The 21,794-nt window shown below is 44.2% G+C and overlaps 1 protein-coding gene across 1 annotated transcript; it reads right to left on the bottom strand.

The window, feature by feature from the left end:
• Nucleotides 1-1,366: 1,366 nt before the first annotated feature.
• On the bottom strand, nt 1,367-13,896 carry TENT2 (terminal nucleotidyltransferase 2). The gene is made up of 15 exons (XM_032968671.2): nt 13,420-13,896; nt 10,567-10,783; nt 9,989-10,195; nt 9,448-9,628; nt 9,069-9,183; nt 8,083-8,174; nt 6,882-6,945; nt 6,355-6,421; nt 6,179-6,255; nt 5,931-6,059; nt 4,938-4,981; nt 4,478-4,614; nt 4,081-4,172; nt 3,397-3,476; nt 1,367-2,243 (listed from the first exon to the last, which is right to left on the bottom strand). The coding sequence occupies exons 2-15, from the start codon at nt 10,740-10,742 to the stop codon at nt 2,187-2,189; spliced, it is 1,518 nt and encodes a 505-aa protein (XP_032824562.2). The 5' UTR covers nt 10,743-10,783; nt 13,420-13,896; the 3' UTR covers nt 1,367-2,186.
• Between the last annotated feature and the right edge of the window lie 7,898 nt (nt 13,897-21,794).

The raw sequence follows: 21,794 nt of genomic DNA, 5'->3' as shown, positions 1-21,794 counted from the left end.
GCTGCTCGCCGTCATCTCTCTCAGTCGTCCGGTCACGTGGAAGATCTTCTTGCGGGCTTCCATCACCCTCCTCGGCACGGCGCCGGTCAGCGGCGTGGCCGAGTGTGGACGGTGGAACCGCGCCGAGTGATCGGCCGTGTGTGTGTTGCCAGTAGAGACGCTTACATGCTAATGTTGTACTCAAGAGTGAGGAGATAAGGTTGGCCCGTGTTGTGCCCGTATAAGAATAAAGAAGAAGTACCCTCTACACGACGTGTCGCGGAAGTCGCTCATTACACTTGTGTAGTGACATCGCGGACGTCACTGTGTAATGCCGGCCCCGGAGAGGCACGGCGTGCGATGGACTCAGATTGCGGACACCCCGTATATGTGGGTGTAGTACCGACCCTAGAGGGGCTCGGTGAGCGCTGAGTCATAGCACTGAGTGGCACCACGCTCGGTGTGCAGTGCCGACCCCTACAGGATGGGGTGTGTCAGCCATGGAATGGGGTTACTAAGGGCCGTGGCACTTTGGTTGACCCCGGAGGACACGTGCCAGGCAAATTCTACACAGGGGCCCCAAGTGGGGGCTAGGGGTGGTCACGTGTCGGGGCGAGATCCTGCGAGAGGATTCGAGGTGGTCGTGGCCAGCCTGTTGTCATCTGAAGATCTAAGTTCGACGTCCGTTTAGAGTCACCAACACGTGGACCGGGACCCAAGCTGGGGTCCTGTCCGTTGTAGCTACTCCCAGTGTAATTAGTGTAGTTAGCCTGGTGGTTACGTAGCTATTTACGGTGTAATTAGTGTAGTTAGCCTGGTGGTCCACCACCATAGGTTGGTATCTGAAGGGGCAGTTACCCCTTTGTGTTGGTATCAATAAATGTGTTTCCTCCAAAGAGTACGTCCGACACAGTTGAACTCACTACACTTGCAACAATACCACAAGAAATGTGCCTCCGGTCTCTGGAGACCACCTGGAGAAGATTCCAGGCCATGTGATAATGATGGTGAACAAGTGGATACTCTGACGTTTTGAAGCTATTAACAAACATTTGTTATGTTAGTGTATTATCCGTTGTTTCCATTAAAAATTAAAGTCCCATAAAAAGTGTACAAATGTTTTGAACCACTCTGTACATACCTCAACTCGCAGGGGTGTGTGCATACCCACACTTTAACCCACCATCATACAAGACATGCCGTTGTGGTGTACCTCATTTATAACTGCTAGGTGCACAGGATACTTTAATATATTTGATAAACTTTCGTGTTTATAACTGCCACGCCATAAGATGGAATGGAACCAGCGACCTCTACTTTGTACGTCCAAGCTGCTAACCATTACAGCACGGGCAGCTCCCAAGTATGAGTGAAGTATACAATGCTAGAGTGTTGACGTTTTTATTTAAAAAAATAAATGATCACGAGTTGGGTGTCTTTTAAATTTACTATCATTTGTAAAAGTTTTTACGCAAGACATCTGTCAAAGGGAGTCTTGGAAACTATAAAGTTAAAACATACATCATACTGTACGGTGTAATATGGCATTGCCTTAATTTCCTGGTAATTGTTTATTTATATCTGCAGGATTAAAATGTTTTATAGCATTACAAAGTAAAACTTAAACTTGAAATAAAACACCTCTGCTCATTTTAAAACAAAGAATCTCTCAAATTGACATTATTTACATTTGCAATCAGCGCTGTCCAATATATTAATACAAAAACAAATGCTCCTTTTTGTGAATATATTTGCGCCGTATTTAGATGTTTATGTTTTATTAAACAAGATATCAAGACATCAAGAAAAAAACTACTGGAAATTTTCCCAATCATACCTCATACAGCTGACATCACTTTTTGCACACAAAAGTCATATGAGCATAGACTTACCAATTCAATGCTGCTGAATGGTATATAAAATATGTACAAACAATGCACCATTTATTTATGTACAATACAAAATGTTAACCGAAAACAACTTTTCAAGTCTAAGAATATCAGAAAATAAAGCCTGCGTATAATGTCGATCTGGTATAAAGAGCAGAATTTAAATAAAATGATCATGAGAGATTAACTCGGCAGAAAGTTATCAGGTGTGCAATGCCTCATCAGTCATTATTGTGGGCTGGCAGCTTCCTCTTGACCCAAGAACAGTGTAAGAGTGTCCTGCTGCACGCCGAGACCTCCATTGTCAACGTTCTGCCATTAGCTCGCCAGCAGAATTTTGTCAATATTCTTGCCGTCTTCGAGCAACGTCGATGCCTGCAGGAAACAAAACATTTGTCAGAGATGTAGCCTCTCCCTGTACAAAAGCAGCTCGATATTAGCAAGCCTAACACAAGGTTCTTATATGATAAACAAAATCTTGTATTACCCTGGTGGTGGAAGCAAAGGATAACTTACAATGCAAGTACACTACTTTGCATATAAGGACAGTTGGACTTGCTTCCAAGGAGAGTGTGATGACATCGAGCTCCTACTCTCCTTTATTTACACATTTAAAATACTGAGTAGAAATAAAAAGTGTGCATGCAGTGATGCGCTTACACAGTGCTAAGCGTATAACCAAATTCTAAGTCAAGAGCATTTGAAGATTCCGAAACATTACTTATTTACAAACATGTTTTATTTACAATCAATTAGCTAAGCCTGTAACCAAACCACACGGCACGTGCCCGATTTCGTGAGATCTCAGAAACTTAAGCAGCCCTGGAGGCTGGATAGTGCTTGGTCAATCACCCTTCATAAAACAAGCAACTGCAGGCACATGCGGTGGGCAGCAAGGTACGGTGGAGCAAATGTTTAAAGTTGTACCGAACTATGTTCCCACATATATGCTCTCCACCTTTACCAGCCTGCACTAACCAGCTTGGTACAATATGATAAAAAAAAAACTACAACCTGCATGATATTGGCAGCCCCCTCATCCAGTGGATTGATAAAAGGGCTGTGCATGTACACTACTGTCTGAAACCTGGCTAATTTGTGAAAAAAGGGATTAAGACAAAAATGAAAGGATAACATCACAACACAACCGTACACACTAGAATTGTTGGGAAAACTTACGTTGTTTATATAACATTGTTTTAGTAAGTTTTAGAGGCACTTGGTTTGGCCCGATTTTAGCATAGATTTATACATAAAATCTTTATCTGTATTGTATTATGATTGTTATTAGGATCAAACATAGAAATGGAATTGTTTGCATTTTTTGTACGCAGCATGGACGGGTGGTGCTTTTTCTGTAGGATTTTATTGTTTATGTATGTGATGTTTAAAATTATCTACAATGAATTTTAGGTGTATCTTGTAATTTTATTGTTTGTTGCGGTTGCACCCAAATCAAGAGCCAAATGGCTCACAGGGTAAATCTTAATACATTAAACTGAAAAACTGATGTGAAAGAAAGCCTCACCTTCCTGAATTCTTCCTTTATCTTGTCAAACCGACATTTCTCATACACGGCCCTGGCAGTGTTGCTCTGGTCAAAAGGTTCTGAGAAAACATTAAAATTATTCAGGACAGAATAAAATTTTACCTTGAGTATAAAGTAAAAAAAAAATACATTTGTCAAAAGTAATGTATATGTCAATAATGGCAGATGTGAAATCTTTATTTCGTTTATAATATTTGCAACTCTATGAACATTTCCAAAACAAGTTTTTTTAATGATATTACATATTCCTGCGGAGGGAGCTGGTAGGAATGTTGGGTTGCTCGGTCAATGGCCAGGGTCAACGGCGGCGTGGTGTATTCCGCAAATATTCCCGACTGTGAGGGTGGGCACAAGCCGGCTTGAGTAGGTTAAACGTTGAGTTTTATAAGGGCACCACGGGGTGACCAGCCCCTCCCCACCCAGCCCCACCCCTCCCACCCCCCACCCAGCCCCTCCCCACCCAGCCCCTCTCCACCCTCCCCACCCTCCCCACCCAGCCCCTCCCCACCTAGCCCTTCCCCACCCTCCCCACCCAGCCCCACCCTCTCCACCCAGCCCCTCCCCGCTAACCTTTTGGTTACATTAATGTCTGCATATAAGCTTGGATTCAGAAATTCAGAAACAAAACAAATAAAAGGGATATTAACAGTTACAGCAATGCACCTTCAATGCAAATGTACTTGTTTCTCCACTCATCATCCAGGGTTCTGTTGATGATCCTGCCTTCCCTCAGCGAAATGATCGAGTGCTCCCAACTGCACACACACACACATCAGTCAATTTAAGTCCACATGCTAACACAAACAACTTGAGAATGACTTCTGTTAAAAAAATGTGACTCAAAACATTTCCTTGTGAGAAGTGCATATGTGAAAAATTATTAAGTAATACAAATTAACAGTACCTTTTCTGCAGTTCAAATCTACACAACTATGAAAATACATTGTTCAAATAAAACACGTCAAAATTGTAATAACTATTTTATAGAGCAGATGTAATTGTCATAACATCAATCAATGTAAAAATTAATGCTGAAGAGGAAGCTACAGCAATTGCTCACTCAAACGTGGTGGTGTAGTACTTGAAGAAGCCAAGCAGGAGCTCGCCCAGGGTGAGTTTGCTTTTTGAAGTGAAGGTCGGCACGCTGTTGGCACTGATTGGTATCTGCCAGATTTGGAGCCTTGAGTTGAAGAGGCCCTAGGGAAATCGCATCGCAAACGACGCCGTGTTACAATACGCATGCTTTGCTAAAAACTGAGCTGATTGGGGAGCGAGGGGGGATAATGTGAAGGCATCCAACACATTTGAGTGCTTTTCATTTGAGCCACGATTGCACCTTAGCTCATGCAAATAAACACGTGGTGTATTTCACTGTATAGGTATATTTATATAAAAACATTTTGGACAAACGTTACAAGGGTGAGAATACATCTCCGAAGATAAATGTGATAATTGAGAATAAATTATGTCGTAGACTGGAGGATACTAAAACAAGAAGCTTGTATTGTTGCATATCCTACCGGGTATTCTTTTTGCAGACAGGGCACTACTGGCTCTGGAAGAGCTGTAAAATGTACACAAAAAGTTGATCAAATAGCTTTCTTCAAAATCAATGATAGCCTAGCAAATCGATGCTGTCCCCTGCTAGTGCTCCATGCTAAAATATTCAGTGTTGTATCTTAAGGGGTTCTCTCTAAACTATTTTTTTAAATTTTACCAGGTATGGCCCCACTGAGCGATATAGCTCATTGTGAGAAGCGACCTGGCCACAAGTGATAGCTCAATAAAATGGCTTATCATGTGGAAATTAATAGCAGTCAAATATTATCAAAGCATGTTTCGAAATGTGGAGGGAAAAACCGGAGGACCCGGAAAAAAATCCACAGACCACGGGGGAGAACATGCACACTCCAAATATACAGGCATCAGGGTCGACATTGAACCCAGAACCTCCTGTATACCTAGCGAGGTAGTTAACATCTCACCACCGTGGCGCATTATAGTTGTCATACAGATTCAGCATTTCAGCCGTTGTCAAGTTGCCAATGGACAGTTACACAGCTCGCAAGACAGCAAAGCCTGTACACTGCTCACGGTAAACATGCTCATCTCCATGCTCATGCACAATTAAAAACTAAAAAGCTCCAAAACATGGAACGGATTTTATCGTTTTCATAAAAACACATTTCCCCCACATTTATTTTCTTCAATACTTTTAAAGCGACACTTAAAAGGAATGATCGTTTATTTCAACAGCGAACCACATCGACTGGCAATGAGAGTGCTTGCAGCTTGCAACGACTCGTACATTGCTTCTGTGGGTGGCCATGCGACCTCCCCACTGCAGCCTAAGAAGCGATTACAGTGTGAAGATGCACTAATCACATCTGGATCCAAGGAACTTAACCGCACTTGGGGCGTTGCCAACATCACAGCTGTGATACAGTCTCGCTTGACAATTCTAACGGCTTGGTTAGACTTTCACTTGGTCGCAGAAATAAAAAAGCGCTTACTCTGCAGGAAGTGCAGCACCATAAGCACGAGGCTGTAGCTACTCAGGGTGCCCTGGCTGGCATCGTTGATGCTCCTCTGCATTGCCCATTGCTTGATGACCAGGATTAGCGGCTTCACTCGCTGGTCGACTGCGGCGTCAAGCAAAACAAAAGGCGAGAATTAAAGGTCTACCGTGCAACTCCTCATACAAACAGCTTACATGAATGCTCTGCACAATGTTAATTAATCAATTGTACATGAGGCTTACCTTTCGAATAGGCCTGAAGCAAGAATGTGTTTCTGATTCCAATAATGTTGTTGGCATTGAGGTCAAACTCCACCCTACTTCAGGTGCAAGAAATAACAAAACAAACTTAAGTTTTCACGGAACTTATAATCGGTCAAAATAAATGCAAGAAATTTGAGAGGAAGTTAGAAACTAACCTTGTCTTGTCCCTGAACTTCACAATTGGAACCTTTGCACGGATCAGTTGCATTTTTTCCATATACGCTGTGAATAGAACGCAACATATTATGGCTTTTTAAATGCTGAAAACATTACGTTAGAATCTGCTCACATTGCAAGTCCGGAGAGACCATATGTGGAAGTGTTAATACAGGTGAACTTGTTACTTTAGCTTTGTGTGCATGGGGACATTTTTTTACCACCCTTCTGTCCAGCCAGCTGTTCCCCAAAATGTACAGCAATGGATATGAATTGAAGTCAAAGATTAATTGAAGGAGATTCTGGATAAAATGAATATCAATAGCCTTGGATAGGGGGATGGGTTCCATTTTCAATTTGAGACACCTCTTCCCATGCACCATACACACACTGGCATTTACCCTGCATTCAGGTACAGCAATAAGTCCACGACCGATGTGCGAGCTGGTGTCAAACCAGAGGCATCTACACATATGCCTCTTGTTACTGGAACTCTCATGGCACAAACTACAGGATGGACACTTACGCAGCCTCCACATGATTCTTAGCACTTGCTGGAGGAGCTGCAGAGCTTCTGTCCGTTGGTTTATCTGCCATGTGCACAGAAACATATTGTTGATGTAAGTATTGCTTATTTGAATGGTGAAGTTTTATGTACAGTCAATTCTCAATGAGAGGAAAGATAAATTTAAAAAACATGGATATTACAAAAAACATGCACATTAATTTATAAACATATTTATTGCTTATGTAGTGACTGTGTGGTGCCAGGCTTACGAAGCCACGGCAGATAATGTTGGCATTGTGTAGCCCGCTTACTGGGCGTAGTACCAGCCCTAGCGGGGCTTGGGTGAGCGTTGGTCAGCGCGGAGGCACCATGTACCGTGTGCAGTGCAGGCTACCGGTGAGGGAGCGAGAGGGAGTGTCAGCCAGACAGGGTTACGTTGGGGCATGATACGCTGGTTGACCTGCCAACATGTGACCGGATGATATTGGAGGGGGGCCACCGGTGGACGGGGGCCGCTGGGCGGTCACGTGGTATAAAAGCGCTCTCAGGAGCCTTCGGGAAAGAGCTCGAGAGATCTAGAAGGTGGGCAGGGCAAGGGGCGGAGCCAGCCCCAGCCCCAGGCCGATATAACGGGGGCCCCGTAAGGGGCTCGGGGTTCTTCGGGTTGCTAGTGAAGAAGATCCACGTCAAGTTGAAGAAGCCTCTAGCCACGTGGTCCGGGACCCAGCTCGTGGTCCGGGCCGGGATAGCGAACCGTGTCTAGTTCTGCCGTAGCGTGGCTAGATGGGAATTCAACATCCAAGTGTAGGTTGTGCTATGTTATGTTGAGTTGGTGAAATAGTGTTGCTCCAAAGACAACGTCTGCGACTCAGTTGGACTCACTACACTTACTTATATTGAATGGGAGCGAGGATATATGTGTCGCCTGTTTTTAATGTATCTTGGAGTAACTGGTCACCGAGCTACAAGTGAACAGCGAATAACTAGCACGTGTAAATTGCGTAAATGAGCGTGTCATTGTATATATTTCATGATTTCCCCCAGCTCTTGTCCCAAGCAAGGCTAATCCACAATCCAGATAGTCCACATGCCAGATAACTCAGCGTTAACTATATGCATCTCTAAAATAATTGGTCGATAAGTGTAGTTGTCCCAAATATATATACACACACAGGCTGTGGGATGAACTCTGGAAACTATTCCAGTTGCTGCGTCTCACCTGTTGTTCTCTGAGTACGAGGCAAAGGTCCCCATCACTGGTTCTGCTCCCAAAACCATTGACTGTGGACCCAACTAAGAAGATATTGCAATCTGTGTGAAATATGAAATAACAGCATGCAGTTTTGTTGCATCGTGCTCTGAACACAAAATAATGAATGCACTGTTTAACACGTAGGCTTTCGCGACCAATATCATCCATAATCGAGGTTTTTGGGTTAGATCGCGTAAATATATAAATGTGTCGTTAAAACCCGCCACCACCCGACACAGCCCAACTAGTAAGGGTTGTCACGTAAACAGAACGTGGCCAATTCGTCACTTGTACAGCACACCGGTGTGTTGGAGAGCCAAGCCACAACATTTACAATCTGAGTACGAGGTTTCGCCAGTAATTACAATGATGAAGCTAGTTGTAATTACTGGCAAAATGTTGTACTCAGATTGTAAATGTTGTGGCTTGGCTCTCCAACACACCAGTGTGCTGTACGAGTGACAAATTGGCCACGTTCTGTTTACGTGACAACCGTTACTAGTTGGCAGTGTCGGGTTTTTACAACACATTTATATATTTACGCGATCTAACCCAAAAACCTCTATTATGAATGAATGCACTGTTTATAAATTTGATATCTTTTAACAGTTCGTTCAACAAAAAATTCACAGATATAGTACATTCGATAAAGTGTGGTCCTCCCATGCTAGGCCTTCATGTCGAGCATATCTTCTCTCAAGCTTTCACTACGCAATTACTGTGGGCATCTTCAACTCCAAAGATCTTCAATTCTAAAGATGCCCGCATTAGTGCGTGGCGAAAGCTCGTCAGAAGAAATTCCTACAAGCGACCTAACTGGGAAAACCACAATTGTATTACGAGTGGCTGCTAAAACCGGTGTGATAAAAATGATACATTTAGTGGAATATTTTCAAAGTAAAAACGGACTATGCTTAAGCAAAGAACTCTGTGAAATCGGCATGTTTACTTACAGGGGAACAATTTCCGAATCTCACACTGCAAGCTCTCACGCAGCTGGTCCTTCTGCTGGAAAAGCCTTGCCTGCTGTTGGCAGTTTTGGTACAGGTCTAGGATTTGCTGGCTTAGCTGAAAACAAGACAAAACAAGATTTAGAAAACACCATTAATTTAGAGGAAAATTTAATTTTACGTCTGTTCACAAGCTCAGACAGAATGGGAGAGTGATTTTAAGCTTTGAGATGACCAACTCTATTATAGCACACCAATGCTACGACTGTTTTGGCATTAACATTGCAAAACTATTATTCCTCGGCCGAGAAAAAGCCATTATCACTGCCTCTTCATCTCCGCTGCCGAAATTCCATGCCGCCGACTGGGTGGCCTTGCTCACCTCGTCAGGCACGCTCCGGGTAGACGTTTCGCTGGACGCCTTCAGATGTAGGAGAGCGGGCGAGAGAGTGGGCAAGGGCAGGACCCGCCTGGCGAGGTCGTTTGCAGAGGTGTGCGCACTGTTTGTGGGCTGAACACACGGCTTCTTCCCCTCAAAGTTGGTCGAATCATCGTGAACACGCCTGCACACAGGTAATAATTTTCATATAAATACAGAAAAATTTACATGACAGCTCTGCGGTGTGTATTTCAGGTTGTACAGTGAGTTGTATGGCCACGATGTCTAATGTTTCGCTCCACGTGTTGGAATCTTCTTCAGGAACTGAATTTGCGCTGAAGAAGCTCCCGACCATGTGCAGCGAAACGCCAAAGACACCAACTCGGAAACATAGTGGACAGTTATACAGTACAACCGCGAAAACCTATGCAGCAGTACATTCCATTGTTATTCATTAATAAAAAGTGCACATACGAAGTAACCAAAAAATATTATGTTTTGTCATTACTGGTGTCTCAGTGATGAGTAATTATACTGCTCTTACTTGCGGTTGATCCTGGGTGACTCCAGAACCCTGGAGCCATAGAGGGGAGTCGCAGGAAACCTCACAGGGACCATCGCCGTCCTCTGGCCCATGTGCATGTTCTGAACAGCGCTCATGCCAGGCACAGCACGCTCACCGTTTACCATGCTCACAGTGGCTGCTGACGGTAAGATGCCTGGCGCAGCGCCCACCACTTTGATGAAAGGGCTTCACGAGGAGAAATACAAACATTTAAAATAAGCATCATCGTTTAATGTTTTTTTTTACCGCACCTTCCGTGCGGTTGCAGCGCACCCCGAGGTGCCAGAACAAATGGGTATGAGAGATAATAACCAAGGTGATCACTCAGCCAGGAAGTGATTTCATACCAAATTCAACGTGCTAAAACAATGCGGTAATTAGACAACATGCACAAACAGTGATTGAAATTACGATTCTGTCCACTTCATCTAAGATGTTCACATGCGTTTTGAACATGTCTTTCAGTTCAATTAAATTGTTGGAATTTACAATAGAGATGTGCCACAGCATAAGACGAAGTGTTGTTTTTGAACAAGCTTGCCTACACGTGGTTGTACCTGGGATTGCCGGTCCCATTGGGGAAGATGTGGTTCTGGGGATGAGCTCTGTCATTGTAATTGACGTTGTTGTAGATAAATCTTGTGGCTGGTCGCTGCAAGAGGTGGTTGCCTGGCTGCGTGCTGGATGCAAACCTCTGATTGTGAGGGTTATTGTTGAGAGAAGTGGGATACATCGCTTTTCTCCACTTCACCGGGGCCCCAAAAGCATTAGTAACTGTGAAGGTACAAAGTAACACAACAGCATTGTGAGAAACGTGGACGCTCAGGCGTTTGGTCAATCCACACTGCTGGATGAAGATAACCCCGCCACGCCATGCGGGTACAACTTCCCCTCACGCTCAGTGCACGTGAGAGTATTGTAGTACAACGGTGGATTTTTTTATGCTGCAGTGCCATCTGCTGACCACAAAGCAGCCCCGCAGGCTATAACATTGCGAAAGCTGATCTCCCATCCAAGTACTATGCAGGCTGAAATGCCTGTTTAGCCTCCGGGATATGAAACGTTCAGACGCATTTCGGGCGATATTTTTGTTTAGGGTAAAAAGCCAATGTCTTTGTTCAGCCATTAACCCTTTCATAAGCCGATGTCCGTTACCAAATGCCAATGAAACGTTTCATAATTGGGAGCACAATATTCTTGGTTCTTTCAGTAAAGTGACGTAGAAGGGAAATAATAAATAATATATTTTATTATTTCCCTTCTACGCGACTTTACTGAAAGAACCAAGAATATGAATCCCTGCAGTGACGAAAGCTTTAAATGTGAGCACAATTTTGATTTAAAGCTTTCGTGACTGCAGTAATTCATATTCTTAGCTCTTTCGGTAAAGTCACGTTGAAGGGAAACAATAAAATAATAAAATATATATAAAACAATAAAAATTCTCACGACGTTTCGACCATAGCACAAACGGTCGTCATCAGGTGTGTCGGTTTGCATAAATTGATTTATTTTCAAAGGTGTATTTATTTATTAAAAAACGTTAGCGCCACGCGCAGCGATTTGGCAGTTTATTTAGAAGGACGAGTCCATCTATGTTCTGAAAAGAGGAGGGGGGAGACGAAAAATTAATGTATGCTGTCTGAAAGCCACTGTAAGCGTGAACAATCAATTAAGACCTGAAATGGTTTATCAAATCTTTCCAATGATTGCTAAGCCAGAATCCATCTTCTCGGTTGAAATTGTCTCTGTGCTTGTATATGTGGATAGCCTCATGAACGAATCTCTCATGGTAGCCAGATGGCTTACAAAGAACCTCTGTCTTGGAAAAGTCAATGTCATGTGAGCCTACTGACTTATAACAATGATCTGCCATGGCCGAGGTGTTGGTCCTACCGTGTTTAAGGTCTGCTTTGTGTTCACGAATGCGGTCCGAGACATGGCGTTTGGTTTCTCCAATGTAACTACTACCACAGAGGCAACTTAGCTTGTAGACACCAGGGTACTGTACGTCCGGAATCACATCTTTTACAGACGGGAACCAGATCACGGATTTTATGTAATGTGTTGAAACGTATCTGGATCTTGTGAGATCTTTTTTGTGATCCCCGCAATGTAGGGTAAAGTGATGGTTTTGAAAGGCTCCTCAAGAGGGTCCTTCTTCATGGTTTGAGTGATAGCTTTGCGGATTGTATAGTCGGAGTAACCATTAGCCTTAAGAGCTTGGCGTACGTGCTTGAGTTCAGTGCCTATGTGTTCCTGGTCGGATATGCATTGGGCTCTATGATACAGAGTCTTGATGAGAGAATTTGGGAATCCGGTTTCAGATAAGCTACCCATACGGATGCTTATCTGAAACCGGATTCCCACCACCATCGATTGCGCCGAAACCGTGAACGCACTCGTACGCTTCCACAGTGCATCGTGAGTACAGCTCGTCGACTAAAAAATGACTGCTTCACGGACATTATGCGAGAGCCGTAAGGTTCAAATGTTCAATTAGACGGCGATGCGATCATGAAGTTGCAACACAAAACTCACGCTCTGTACATCGACTCCGAAAGTGAGAATCTGATAGCAACACTACTGAAGACGTCATAGCAAGCATTGAAAACACGGAAGCAGAACTCATTGGTGAGGATGTTCGCTTGATACAAAGACGATGCATGTGACGATGACAATAAAGGGGTTGGAATGAGGCTGTTCTCACCCAGAGTGCACCGCACTACCGCCGGCATCTCTAACTTAACCTCATTTTCGCCTTCAAGTCAGCCGTTGTTGACGATTATCAACAAGTAGGTGGCAAGGAAGAGAGAGAGAGAGACAGACGCGTTCACGTTTCTAGATTTAAAGCTTTCGTGACTGCAAGGAACCATACTCTTTGGTTCTATTCGGTAAAGTCACGTAGGTAAAAAAACAAAACAACAAAAATCACGACGTTTCGTTTGTGTCGTGGCCGAAACGTCGTGATTTTTTTTTTTTACCTGCGTTCACGTTTCACAAAGAAACACCGCCGATGACGACAAAGTGGCCGTGGTTCGCGGCTTCACACTAACACGGCCGCACTCATTACACACAAAGCGCTGGCCACAAACGAGCCACAACACCTCGCTGCTCATCTCAAGGAGCATACACACCATCCAGCAAACTACCTCGCTGAAGCGGCTTTTGGCTCTTGCCATCGAAACACCGCGCGCTTTCGGATGCGCTTCTGCGGCCGTCTGGAACGCTCTCCCGATATTTGGAAGGTACGCGCTTTTTAACATCCGGATTGTAAACTCACTTGTTCGTAACTGCCTTTTGGCATTTGGTTTGTCGTCCTCCCCCCGCACCTCCGATTAGCACGGTTTGGCTACGTGCGGCGCGAAAGAAGTTCGAGCGTACTGTACTCGCGCGCACACTGTACTCACTCGCAACCGGACGTCACCGCTCCACACTCTCGCCTCAAGACGCGAAGCGGCTCCGTCGGCCCACGCTTGCAACGAGCAACAAGCAGAGGCGGTAGAGGACAGGCAGCTCCACGCTCATGGCTTTGCAAGTCCACGCAAAGCGAACGCGGAGCGCGACCCGCCGGACGACGAGGAGGAGGAGGCGCCGCCTCGCTCCGAGCGGGCACAGGGGAAGGCCTCAGGCTCGGCTTGCGCCTTCCGCTTCCGTCTCTCGGCACGGCGGCGCAGCGAGGCTCCCTCCTGTTTAATCTGTCGTTAAATCCGCAATCTTGCCGCACAACGACGACGACGACAAAACGCCTCACAAAAGCCGCGACGGAGCGCGTTATGCAGCGCCGCCGAGTACGCGAAAGCGGCCGCCGCCACCACCACCACTGAAGTTTGTCCGGCGCGCGGTGACGTCACGGCTCCCAGCAGTGACGAGCCGGGCTGTAAACAAATGACGCCTTCGAGCGGTGATGACGTTTGTGCAGTTACGTCATTTGACGTCGAGCATTTGCCTTCGAGCGATAATGACGTTGGTGCAGTGACGTCATTTTACGGGAACGTCGTGACGTCACGCCAAACCCAGATGCCATTTTACATAATCACAATTCGTATTGATTGTATCTTGACTTAAAGCTTTCGTGACTGCAGGAATTCATATTCTTTGGGTCTTTCGGTGAAGCCACGTAGATAGAAAAAATAATACAATTAGTAACAATATCACGACGTTTCGATCGCAACACGAGCAATCGTCATCAGGTGAAAAAAAGAGGGGGAAAGCTGCTGAGGCAGCTGAGGCTGTCTGTTTATAAAGGTTTAGAGATGGGCGGGGCAGTTAATGTTAATGTGGAGAGCGCTCCGTCACCTGCAGTAGGTCTACACCAATCAGAGAGCTGTTTGTAAAGGTTTAGAGGTGGGCGGGGCAGCTAATGTTAATGTGGGAGAGGGCTCCGTCACCTGCAGTAGGTCTACACCAATCAGAGAGCTGTTTATAAAGGTTTAGAGGTGGGCGGGGCAGCTAATGTTAATGTTGGATAGGTCTCCACACCGGCAGGAGCTCTACACCAATCAGAGAGCTGTTTATAAAGGTTTAGAGATGGGCGGGGCAGCTAATATTAATGTAGGAGAGGGCTCCGTCACCTGCAGTAGGTCTACACCAATCAGAGAGCTGTTTATAAAGGTTTAGAGGTGGGCGGGGCAGCTAATGTTAATGTAGGAGAGGTCTCCGTCACCTGCAGTAAATGGCGGCTTGCATTCCTTTTCCACCTCCATGTGGCGATGGCTCTTTCCAAGCTCTCTCCGAGCTTACATTCACAAGCGTCTCTAAACCTTTGTAAACAGCTCTCTGATTGGTGTAGACCTACTGCCGGTGTCGAGACCTCGCCTACATTAACATTAGCTGCCCCGCCCATCTCTAAACCTTTGTAAACAGCTCTTTAATTACACTTTGGTTTTATTCGGTAAAGTCACGTAGATAAAATAAAACAAATTAAAAGAAAATAATTAAATCACGACGTTTCGGAGGCAACACAAGCTTCCGTCTTCAGGTGGAAAAGTCAACGCAGAATATCTGTGTCAGGAACACAGTTCAGAGACAACAGGGATTATATACAGGTTCGGGGGGGGGGGGGGGGGAGGAGTCAGTAAGGGGGCGTGGGTGGGTGGGAGGGCTGGGTGAAGCAGCCTTTTGATAGGCTGCTGCGGGTAACAACCACTTTGCACTGCACGGGAGTGGGTAAAAAACCCACCTTTTGTATGCTACGTGTGGGGTCGGGGAGATTTTGAAAGCGGGTGCAAACGGCTGTTCAATTATAAGGTAGCTGAAGTTTGATATACAACCATTGCGAAAAGGAAATGGCCGTACAAAAAATTGAGAGGCAGCTAACGTTTGACTTGATTTATAGCATATTTCCAGTGATTGCTCAATTTGAAACCATCCTCTCGGTTGAAGTTGTGTTTGTGTTTGTAAATCTGGATGGCCTCGTGGACAAATCTCTGATATAAACCGGTAGGTTTGCAGAGTACCTTGGTATCGGGAGTGGGTAAAAAACCCACCTTTTGTATGCTACGTGTGGGGTCGGGGAGATTTTGAAAGCGGGTGCAAACGGCTGTTCATTTATAAGGTAGCTGAAGTTTGATATACAACCATTGCGAAAAGGAAATGGCCGTACAAAAAATTGAGAGGCAGCTAACGTTTGACTTGATTTATAGCATATTTCCAGTGATTGCTCAATTTGAAACCATCCTCTCGGTTGAAGTTGTGTTTGTGTTTGTAAATCTGGATGGCCTCGAGGACAAATCTCTGATATAAACCGGTAGGTTTGCAGAGTACCTTGGTATCGGAGAAAATATCATGATCACCCACATCGTTGCAACAATGATCAGCCACGGCAGAAGAATTAGTTCTGCCGTGTTTCAAATCTGATTTGTGCTCGCGAATTCGGTCAGAGATATGTCGCTTCGTCTCCCCGATATAAAAGTCCCCGCAGGTACAACTCAATTTGTAAACACCGGGGTACTGTAAGTCAGGAATAACATCCTTTACTGATGGGATCAGATCACAGATTTTGTGCACTGTGTTGAACCGGACCTGGATCTTGTGTTTGTTTAGAATTTTGAAAATCTTTTTAATAGCGCCTGCTATGTATGGTAACGTGATGATTTTAATCGGAGTGTCAAGTGGTTGTTTCTGTATGGTGGGAGAAACAGCTTGGCGGATGGTACGGTCAGAGTAACCGTTCATCTTGAGGGCCAAATGTACATGTTTTAATTCACTGGTCAGGTGGTGTTTGTCAGAAACGCAATGAGCCCTATGGATTAACGTTTTGATGAGAGAATTCTTCTGAGTTGGGTGGTGGTGGGAATCAGGTTTCAAGTAGGAATCTGTGTGGGTGGGCTTCCTGTAAACAGAATGTCCCAAAGAGCCATCAGGCCTTCTCTCAAACAGGACATCCAAGAATGGTAGCTTGCCATCTTTCTCCACTTCCATGGTGAATTTGATGGAAGGGTGTCTGGAATTGATGTGGTCTAGGAAAAGGTTCAAAGCTGGGAGGCCATGTGGCCAAATGACGAACGTGTCATCCACATATCTCTTCCACAGGGAAGGGCTGAGCTCTGAACTCGCGAATTTAAAAAAGAGAGATGATATAGTCATCCTCTCGGCTGACAAAGGCAATGCCACTAATTATGGATAACAACTCATACAACAACAAAATCCAGGACCTACTCAATGATGGGAGTTACTCAAAAATTAAAAATGACACTACTAACAGCCTAATGATAAAAACCAACAAGATCATCACTAGTTCAACTTCCCTAATTGAACCAACCAAACGTCCCTCCCTAAAACCCTCCGCTGCAAGACCTCCCAGATTCTATGGTCTTCCCAAGATCCAAAAAGAAGGTACCCCACTACGACCCATCGTGTCCACTATCAACTCATCTACATACAAGCTGGCCCGTTTTCTGTCAGATACTCTGCTTCCCTTCACTGGCAAGGCCAGCTCAGCAGTAATTAACTCAACCCAATTGGTCTCTATGGTTAAGGGCATTGTACTTCTGCCGTGGTTGATCATTGTTACAACGCTGTGGGTGATCATGATATTGTTTTCTCCGATACGAAGGTGCTCTGCAAACCTACCGGTTATTATCAGAGATTTGTCCACGAGGCCATCCAGATTTACAAACACAGACACAACTTCAACCGAGAGGATGGTTTCAAATTGAGCAATCACTGGAAATATGTTATAAATCAAGTCAAACGTTAGCTGACTCTCAATTTTTTGTACAGCCATTTCCTTTTCTCAGTGGTTGTATATCAAACTTCAGCTACCTTATAATTTAACAGCCATTTGCACCCGCTTTCAAAATCCCCCCGACCCCCCACGCAGCATCAGCCGTTTGCACCCGCTTTCAAAATCTCCCCGACCCCACACGCAGCATACAAAAGGTGGGTTTTTTACCCACTCCCATGCAGTGCGAAATGGTGGTTGTTACCCGCAGCAGCCTATCAAAAGGCTGCTTCACCCAGCCCTCCCACCCACCCACGCCCCCTTACTGACTCCTCCCCCCCCCCTGAACCTGTATATAATCCCTGTTGTCTCTGAACTGTGCTCCTGACACAGATATTCTGCGTTGACTTTTCCACCTGAAGACGGAAGCTTGTGTTGCCTCCGAAACGTCATGATTTAATTATTTTCTTTTAATTTGTTTAATTTTATCTACGTGACTTTACCGAATAAAACCAAAGAGTATGAATCCGTGCAGTCACGAAAGCTTCAAATCTAGCTCTTTGATTGGTGTAGACCTTCAGCCGATATCAGAGACCTCTCCTACATTAACATTAGCTGCCCCGTCCATCTCTAAACCTTTATAAACAGCTCTCTGATTGGTGTAGACCTACTCCCGGTGTCGGAGACCTCTCCCACATTAACATTAGCTGCCCCGCCCACCTCTAAACCTTTATAAACAGCTCTTTGATTGGTGTAGACCTACTGCAGGTGACAGAGACCTCTCCCACATTAACATTTGCTGCTCCGCCCACCTCTAAACCTTTATAAACAGCCTGCCTCAGCAGCTTCCCCCTCTTTTTTCACCTGATGGCGATTGCTTGTGTTGCGATCGAAACGTCGTGATATTGTATTAATTGTGCAGGAGGAATCCGATGAGCTATTAAGCTCTTTTTCGCAGATGTCTAGTTGGGGCACGGCGTCAGAACGTTGCAACAACTCGCAATACAAAAACACGATAGAGTGCAGAGTTACATGTTATTTATGGAGTTTATTGTTCATAATTCGGTCACAGTCCCTATGATCACTGTTACATTGCATTTATGGCTTCATTTGGTGATTTCGAAAACGTTTTTTGGTTTGGCCATGTTTTTGTTTATTGTAGTACGGAGTTAGACTGATGGCCTTAATCTTAGTTGTCTTGTGGTTGTTGTTGTTTGACTTGCATCCCACTGGGATTTTTGCACACTGCGTTGATGTACAGTGCTTTTTCAGGAATATTTAGATATTTTTTTCCTGGATTTTCTGTTTGCACAGTCACACAAAGTCACTTTAAGATGTTTTCTTGTTCGTGTTTTTGTTTTTTGTTTGTTGCGGTTGCACCCGATTCAAGAGCCGAATGGCTCACAGGGCTATACCAAATAAATGGAACTATGGAACTATGGGAAAGGAGAACAAGTCACTTAAAAATATATACCAATACAATTAAACTATTTTTATATTCCCAGGTAAAGCCCACTGAGGTATTAACTTATTTTCCAGAAATGATAGCTCAACAAAGTGGCTTAGCAAGTGGAAATGTATAGCAGCCGTCAATGAGACCATATACTAGTGAATGGTGTGTAATGACATTCAGAAATCCATTACAGTGTTGTACTACCTTTTATTTAAGTTGTCTAGGTTTACTTGCTTGTGATTAAACCTAAATTGTTATTATGTACATGGTCGGAAATAACCCATTCACATTCTAGGTGCGTGATTAGAACACTACTGAATGACATTTGAAACTAGACCAGTGGAAATTATAGAATTACAATCTTTATAACATTGTGTAAAGGCATTACTCGAACGCAGTGTTTCTCAAACATTTCCACGGACCACCCAGCCCCCTACCCCCGGTGACAAAACGCATTCACTTATCTTTCTAAATACCGATAATACAACATTATTCATATTATCGGAGCATGAAAAAAAATAAAAGTAGCTATCAGCTTGTTTTTGTTTGGGGGTATTAGATTCGTAGGGTTAGGGTAGTTGAATCAGGGTAGTTTACGGAACTTCGTTTTTAAATTAAATATCACGAGTTAACGATTAATTAAGGGGCCGTCCATAAATGACGTCACGCACCTGGGGGGGGGGGGGGTCAGACATTTGTGACGATGTGTGACGAGGAGGGGGGAGGGTTGAGAAATGTGACGTCACATCAAAATGCGCAACTTTAAATAAATATAGACATCACGTTCTACTTAATTAAATAGACTTTTTAATAAATGTTTTCTCCTACAACATCAGAGTGCAGCGCCACATTAAATACGCACTACAATGACAATAGTTTAAAGCGATTTGAAGCATGTTTTTATATATATTTTTTGGGGGGGGAGGCAGAGCTTTGTGGCGTCATATTTGAGGGGGAGGTCTGAGTTTTTGTGACGCCATGTGACGAAGGGGGGGGGGGGGTCAAAAAATAGTCCAAAATCGCGTGACGTCATTTATGGACGGCCCCTAATGTCTGAAACAAAAGGTATAAACGTCATTATTTCCGGATCAACCACCTGGAGGAGCGTCGCGGACCACTCACTGCTGCTTTCACCATTGTTGCAATAAATACTGCACGGTACAGTATGCACCCAAAGGAAAACCTCGTCCTATAAAAAACATTACTTGACGAAAAGGGGTTCCACAGGGTTCCATCCTCGGCTCCCTTTTGTTCTCTCTTTATGTCAATGACTTGGGCACTGACCTGGATCATTCCAGGGTAAATCTTTTTGCAGATGACACGATACTGATTACTGCTGGCTGCTCTCCGGATGACGTGATTGCTAAGCTACAGGGTGATTTCAACAAACTACAACATCAGCTAGTTGCTCTTAAACTAGTCCTGAATACCTCCAAAACCAAGGTGCTATGCTTCTCACCAGGACTAAAGCAGGAAGTTATTTTTCCCCAATTACATTCTTTAAATAATTATCAAATAGAGCAAGTCAAGATCTATAAGTATCTTGGGGTTATCCTGGATTCAAAACTGAATTTTGAAGATCACATTGCTTGTATTGGTAAAAAGACAAAAAATAAAAATTGGTTTTCTGTATCGACACAAGCACTGCTTCCCCCCAATGTTCCGTTTGGAATTGATAAAAGCTACCCTACTGCCTCTACTTGACTACTGTGACATCTTGTATAAATCAGCCCCAAGTACTGTACTGAAGAAGCTTGATTCCATCTATCACTCGGCCTTAAGATTTACATTGAACTGCCCATATAGGACTCACCACTGTGATCTCTACATTGGGTCAAACTTAACATCTCTTAATGTTCGACGGCTTGTGCACCAGATCTTATTTATTCACAATGTACTTACAAAAAAATCCGCAGACTACCTGCTGGATCTCCTCTCTGTTTCAAAGAACAAATTTGACCTCAGGTCTTCGCTCATTTACCAGCTTCACATTCCCTATTGCCGTACAAAAACTGGAGGAAGGGCCTTTGCTATTGATGCCCCTAGGGTCTGGAATGCTATTGCCAATAAACTGCAACTTGAATCACTACCTATGAGATCTTCTCTCAAAACTGCTCTAGAGGAGTTATACACCCCTAGCTGCCACTGCTATTCATTGGCGTAAAATAAAAGAAAATGTTTTCGCTCTGGATGACGCAGCAAAGTATAATCTGTATTTTGATTTAGCGTGCTGATCTTAAAGGTGCATTGAAAATTTGATACTGAGTAACTCATGCAGCCAGCTATGGCTCTAGGATTTGGTGTTACATGTTAGTTATGTAGTTTATTGTAAAAATCCGGTCACAGTCCCTATGACCACTGTTACGTTGTAATTATGGCTTTATTTTTTGGTGATTTCGAAAAGTTTTTTGGTTTGGACATGTTTGTTTTGTTGTAGTACGGAGTTAGACTGATGGCCTTAATCTAAGTTTTTTGTGGTTGTTGTTGTTTGACTTGCATCCCACTGGGATTTTTTTGCACACAGCGTTGGTGTACGGTGCTTTTTTCAGGAATATTTTAGCTGTTTTTTTTACATGGATTTTCTGTTTGCAATGTGACATAGTCACTTTAAGATGTTTTTCTTGTTCGTGTTTTTGTTTTTTTGTTTGTTGTGGTTGCACCCGATTCAACAACCGAATGGCTCACAGCCCTATACCAAAATAAATGAAACTGAAACTGAGTATTTAATTTGGCAGCCATTCCCTCACAAGTGTCATCCACCGGCCACTGTCGTGGAAAGATAACTTTCTACGACAGTCAACATTCTCTGGTTTTCATGGTTACCTATTAGCAGACTGAGACCCACACATCCCAATTCCTGGCTCTGAAATCACTCGAAGGCCGCTGGTGCACTGCCAACCGCATCAGCACGCCGATGTGCACATCTCCGTCATGAATGGAAAATGAAAGACACCAGTCACAGCAGTGCGTCTGTGGCCATGAAACCACAAACTATGGACCACACAGAGAACCACTGCAGTCTGTGCTCCCTCGACGGAGGAGGAACAGCAACATTACACGAAAACTCTCTCCTGAAGCCCTCTCGTGGCTAGCAACGCTCGACACTGACATTCAGCTCCCGAACGATGCCACGTGCAAACAATGGAAGACTTCCATTGTTGCACGTG

This window comes from Petromyzon marinus, chromosome 40 (genome assembly GCF_048934315.1).
Source record: "Petromyzon marinus isolate PM22_M1 ecotype Great Lakes invasive population chromosome 40, UKy_Petmar_22M1.pri1.0, whole genome shotgun sequence".
NCBI lineage: Eukaryota > Metazoa > Chordata > Hyperoartia > Petromyzontiformes > Petromyzontidae > Petromyzon > Petromyzon marinus.
The sequence above is the reverse complement of the archived record's forward strand: the minus strand, read 5'-3'. Positions and strand labels throughout refer to the sequence as shown.